This window comes from Apis dorsata, unplaced genomic scaffold (genome assembly GCF_000469605.1).
Source record: "Apis dorsata unplaced genomic scaffold, Apis dorsata 1.3 scaffold_34, whole genome shotgun sequence".
Classification (NCBI taxonomy): domain Eukaryota; kingdom Metazoa; phylum Arthropoda; class Insecta; order Hymenoptera; family Apidae; genus Apis; species Apis dorsata.
The window spans coordinates 485,200-490,502 of NW_006263336.1; the positions used below are offsets into that span (position 1 = coordinate 485,200).

General features: G+C 18.6%; 2 protein-coding genes across 2 annotated transcripts in view; one reads left to right on the forward strand and one right to left on the reverse strand.

The window, feature by feature from the left end:
* Window positions 1-766, forward strand: part of LOC102675938 (sorting nexin-12) — a 2,052-nt gene extending 1,286 nt beyond the window's left edge. The window contains exons 2-4 of the mRNA XM_006608348.2: window positions 159-254; window positions 404-528; window positions 645-766. Of these exons, the coding sequence (XP_006608411.1) occupies window positions 159-254; window positions 404-528; window positions 645-750 (327 nt within the window). The 3' untranslated portion in view covers window positions 751-766. The remainder of the gene's footprint in view (window positions 1-158; window positions 255-403; window positions 529-644) is intronic.
* Window positions 767-2,485: 1,719 nt separating this feature from the next.
* LOC116186071 lies at window positions 2,486-4,816 on the reverse strand. The gene is made up of 5 exons (XM_031512259.1): window positions 4,613-4,816; window positions 4,329-4,545; window positions 3,969-4,151; window positions 2,759-3,902; window positions 2,486-2,684 (listed from the first exon to the last, which is right to left on the reverse strand). The coding sequence occupies exons 2-5, from the start codon at window positions 4,533-4,535 to the stop codon at window positions 2,602-2,604; spliced, it is 1,617 nt and encodes a 538-aa protein (XP_031368119.1). The 5' UTR covers window positions 4,536-4,545; window positions 4,613-4,816; the 3' UTR covers window positions 2,486-2,601.
* Between the last annotated feature and the right edge of the window lie 487 nt (window positions 4,817-5,303).

Consider the following 5,303-nt stretch of genomic DNA (forward strand, 5'->3'; position numbering starts at 1 on the left):
TTAATAATAGTATATTATATTAATATTAATAATATAAATATTTTATTGTTTTAAGATAAAATTAATTATAAATTATACATTTTTATATTATATTTTAAATGCTATATAAATAAATTATGAAAAAATAAATTTTCATATAAATTTTCATAAATTTTCAGACAAATCTTCCAGTTTTTAAAGTAAAAGATTCCACAGTAAGAAGAAGATATAGTGATTTTGAATGGTTAAGAACTGAATTAGAAAGAGATAGCAAGGTCAGTCAATAAAATATATTTAAAAATTAAATTAATTTTTTTAAACATATATATTTAATATTGGCAACATTGACTCATTATGCTAAAATTTTTCTATCAAAAATACCAATATTATAAATAAATAAAAAATATTTGCTACAAATTTATAGATAGTAGTGCCTCCATTACCAGGAAAGGCTTGGAAACGTCAAATGCCATTTCGAGGAGATGATGGTATTTTTGAAGAAGATTTTATTGAAGATCGAAGAAAAGGTTTAGAAGCTTTTGTTAATAAGTAAGCATATTAAAATATTTTAATATAATATAATTAAACTAAATTATATAACTATTTTTTTCAATTTTAATATATAAAAAAATTGTTGAAATTAAATAAAATTTATAATATTTCAGAATAGCAGGACATCCATTAGCACAAAATGAACGATGTTTACATATGTTTCTACAAGAACCTGTAATAGACAAGAATTACGTACCTGGAAAAATACGTAATACATAAGTTACAATAATTCTTATTTCAAGTATATTTTTCTCCCCACCTTCAATATATATGTAAAGTTATATTTGATTATTTTAAATTTACAATTTATTAAGATCCCTCTATATCTATGCAATATTTAATCGAGCTTTCTATACTGTGATGTTGACTGAAACTTGTTTCTTAAGATCATTGTGTTTCAAATACAATGATAAAATATTTGGAGGGATTTTATTATTGAATATCATTATCAGTCATAGAAAAAAAATTAATAAATTTTTTTTTTTTTTTTTTAAAAAAAAAAAAAAAAAATTTTGGGGGGTTTTTTTTTTTAAAATTATTTTTAGTCAAAAAAAAAAAAATAAAAAATTTTTTTTTTTTTTTTTTAAAAAAAAAAAAAAAAAATTTTGGGGGGTTTTTTTTTTTAAAATTATTTTTAGTCAAAAAAAAAAAAATAAAAAATTTTTTTTTTTTTTTTTTAAAAAAAAAAAAAAAAAATTTTGGGGGGTTTTTTTTTTTAAAATTATTTTTAGTCAAAAAAAAAAAAATAAAAAATTTTTTTTTTTTTTTTTTATTTAGTAATATTATAATTATATCAACTTCTATAAAATATTTATAAATTTACACTTATATATCAGTTTCAGAAATTGCAGAATAATGTTATATACAACAGTTCAATTAATACATAAATATATGAAATTTATGAATTTCAAAATATGGCTTGAAAAATAAAATATTAAGACAAAAAGTATTTATTTACAAGTTATTCAATAGAAAGTATAATAAAGATTTGATCTTTTTTAATAGCTTTATCACTGTTTTTTGTATACAAATAATATCAATATAATAAAATAAATTAAATAATAATATTTTATTATGCTGTTTTTTTTTGAATAACTTGTAAATAGTATATAAGTTTATTTGTAAACAGAATTATTACAAATAAGTAAATAAGATAAAATAATTTAAAAATAGAAATGAATCTCTAAAAAATTGTTTATAATTTAATATTCTTTGCATAAGAAAAACTGTTAAAAATCTAATATTTACTAAATTTAATCTTTGTTTATTAATGATAAAATATATATATAATTAAGATATTTTGAATCTCCTTGTTATGCTCCTTATTTTATTTTGAAAATAAGATACAAGAATATTATTGCTTTATGGAATGAAAGTAAAATCAATAATTCATATATTATGTTTTCACATTTTTGTAATTTACATTAAGGAGAAATAACACTTTTGAAATATTTATATTTATCAAAGGGACTATGTACAGGGCATAGATTAAACTATTTTACATTATTTTATTTAAGTTACAGTTAGTATTGCAAAAAAACATTTTAAGTATATTTCATTAATTTAATATAAATATATTTACGTGTATATACAGATGCACATTAATATTGCATATCAACAGAAATATTATATATCAATATAAATAATAAGGAACATAAGAATAATTAAGACTGTGTTTTAAATATTTATTTTTACGAGATTAATATTCAAAAAAATTTTTAATTTTAATTTAAAAAATTTAGTTTATTTTAGTTTATTTTAGTTTATTTTATATGAAAATTTTCATTAAAAATTCAATATTCTTGAACTATAATATTTTTTTTTAAATTAAAAAAAATTTCTGTAAATAATTCTAAATTATTATTTTATCTTATATTGCATTTTAAACTTATTTTATAATAATTTAATATAATATTTATTCTTTTTTTTTTATAATAAAACATATAATTTTGCCTTTGATTTAATCTCAAGCTTAAAACTTTTATTTAAATAAATGCAATATTAATAATTGAGTTATATGAAATATTTTATGAGATTTTTTGATTTAAGATTAAATTACATAATGTATATTTATAAATATACATCTTGTTTAGTTCTAATAAATTTTTTATTTTTGAAGTATGTTTCTATATATTTGCTCACACAGTCTTGTTCTGAAAAATAAAAAAAATATATTATATTAAATAATATTTTTAATTGTTAAGAAATTTAATATTTATTTACTAACCAGGAAATGTATTTTCAATAATAAGCATATCAGCCACATGCTTTGCAACTATTTTAAATAACTGTCTATCTTTAATTCTTCGTTTTTTATAGAATGGCATCAAATGTTTTACAATCCATGGTGCTATTCTTTCTTTACATGCAGTTAAATGTTCTTCTATACAAATTGGTGAATCTGGCATCATTTCTTCATCATCAGTTTCTCCAAATAGTTCAATAAATTTTTCTTTAACTCTACCATGTCTTCTATAATCTTTTAAAGATAATTCTGTCATTTTTGCCTTTAATTTAGATACCTGATATACACGTTCAACAAACCAAATACTGTTTATTCTACGTTTATGTTTATTTTCTATTGTTTCACTTTCAACTGGTAATAATTTATTAGTTTGTCTGGTTTTCATTTCTTTATAATAACTAAAACTGTACTTTTCTGTATTTGTATTTAATGTCTTTATATTAGTATTCTTAACAGAATTAATTTTTATATTATTTTCAGGCATATTAATAGAACCATTCGAATTATGTGGAAGAAGAGCATTAATTTCCTTATCCATATTAGCTTTAGTAACACCTGAATGTTTTTCAATTAATGTCATAAGATCGCTACTATCGTCACTATCACAAAACATGTCTTCCATGTGTTGTAAAAGCGAATCCTGTGAATTTTCATCATCATTTTGAATATTAGATTGATTTGGAATTTGAGAATTAGAATTATCTTTTATGTAATTAAAAATATTGCTATCTTCTTTCATTGTCTCTTCATCTACTATCATTTTTTTATTTACTTCTTCATCTGATTTGATATCAAATTTATTTTGTATTTTATCATGGAAATGAGTAGAATTTACAGTAGGTGAAGTTATATTATTGCAAATAGTTAATTGAGAAGATATATCATAATCTTCACTTTCATTATTTATATCATCTTCTTCTTTATACTTTGGTGTTTCTTTATGTAAGGATAATTCTTCACAATTAGATGTGATACATATACTTTGTATATTATCTGCCCTTTCTAATTCTGCCCATGTATTAATTGTTTGAACCCCAATGTCTACTTTAGTTGATGGGGTTTCTAAAAATATTATTAATTTTTTATAAGCTTTCTTTTCTGATGTATGTGATTTTACATCTGAAATCTATAAATCTTAATTTCAACTATTAATCAATTTATTATATTAAAATACATTAATAAATAGACTTACTAATTTTAACATATTTTGTCTATATAAAGTAGCTTCTAAAGATGATCGCACTGCAAGCAATTCCATTTCATTTGCACATTTTTTTAATTGACTACTTGGAATATCTTCATTTTTCTCTTTATAGCAAAGAATATAATTAGTGAGTAAACATTTATGAAGATATGAAAAATATACAGCACGAACCTGTAATAAAAATTAAAATATTAAATATTTTAACATTTTATAAATATATCGATATTTAATTAATTATAAATTATAAAAACCACTAAAATTAAATAAATTAAATAAAATTTAAAAATAACTAAATATTTAGATTTTAATATTTTGAAATATTTATTGTATTTTATACAAGAAACATGCCGTAGTAGTTAATCGAAGAAATTCATCATTTAGATCAGTAGGAATGTGAAATTTATTCGCCGAAAGTGAAGGTATTGATATTGATAGAAGATCGTTAATATCCTCGAGACTTGTATTGTCATCATCAGTATCTTCTATATCAAATTTTTCTTGTCCTTGTTTCAACGTGAATGGTAAAGATGTATCAATTTGATTTATCGTTGTCATATTCAATAGTCTGTAAAAATTTTATAGAATTATTTCAAATTTTTCACGGACATTTCATATATTTCGTAAATATTCACCATGCAATAATATCTTGTTCAACATTCTTATGAATCAAACATCCGTTTGTTACTTCGTAAAATGAATGTAGTAGCTATTAAATTTTTATATCAATATTATAATTCAGAGAAAAAAATATTCTTTTTGTTATCAAATGAAAATATTATTTATATCTACACTTATTTGACTCCACAATTGTAATTTAAGTAACTAACTTCACACATATCAAAACTATATGTACATAAAATAATTTTTATATAATTTATGACAATCATTAATAAAAAATTTAAATAATTAATAATTGTTTAAATATAAGAAAAAATTTTTATTATATTCTAGAATATTGAAAAATATTTTTAATTAGTGAATTAAATAATAATAATAAATTATTTATTTAATTACAATAATAATCACAATTTAACATATTAATAATAAATTATAATTGAATAATTGTTTAAATTTGAAATATATCAAAATTAAATTTAAATAAATATATCTATATTATAAAATAAGTTATTGAAAGTTTTATATACTTCTAATATAATTACATTGCATTTTTATAAATATTTTTTAAATATTTCAATATAAGCTTATATGATAAAACTAATAATTTTCCAATTATTAAAAATTATATTAAAAAATATATTTTTATAATAATATTAATTTATATTATAATAATAATTAATAATAATTACAATTATTAAATTCATA

What these genes read in the sequence shown, in the direction of transcription:
- LOC116186071 (XM_031512259.1), bottom strand. Translation starts at nt 4,535, where the DNA reads ATGACAACGATAAATCAAATTGATACATCTTTACCATTCACGTTGAAA. An exon ending in TTCTTCGATTAACTACTACG is followed by an intron (nt 4,152 to 4,328) that starts GCATGTTTCTTG and finishes TTTTTATTACAG; the next exon opens with GTTCGTGCTGTATATTTTTC. An exon ending in TATTGAAAATACATTTCCTG is followed by an intron (nt 2,685 to 2,758) that starts GTTAGTAAATAA and finishes TTTATTTTTCAG; the next exon opens with AACAAGACTGTGTGAGCAAA.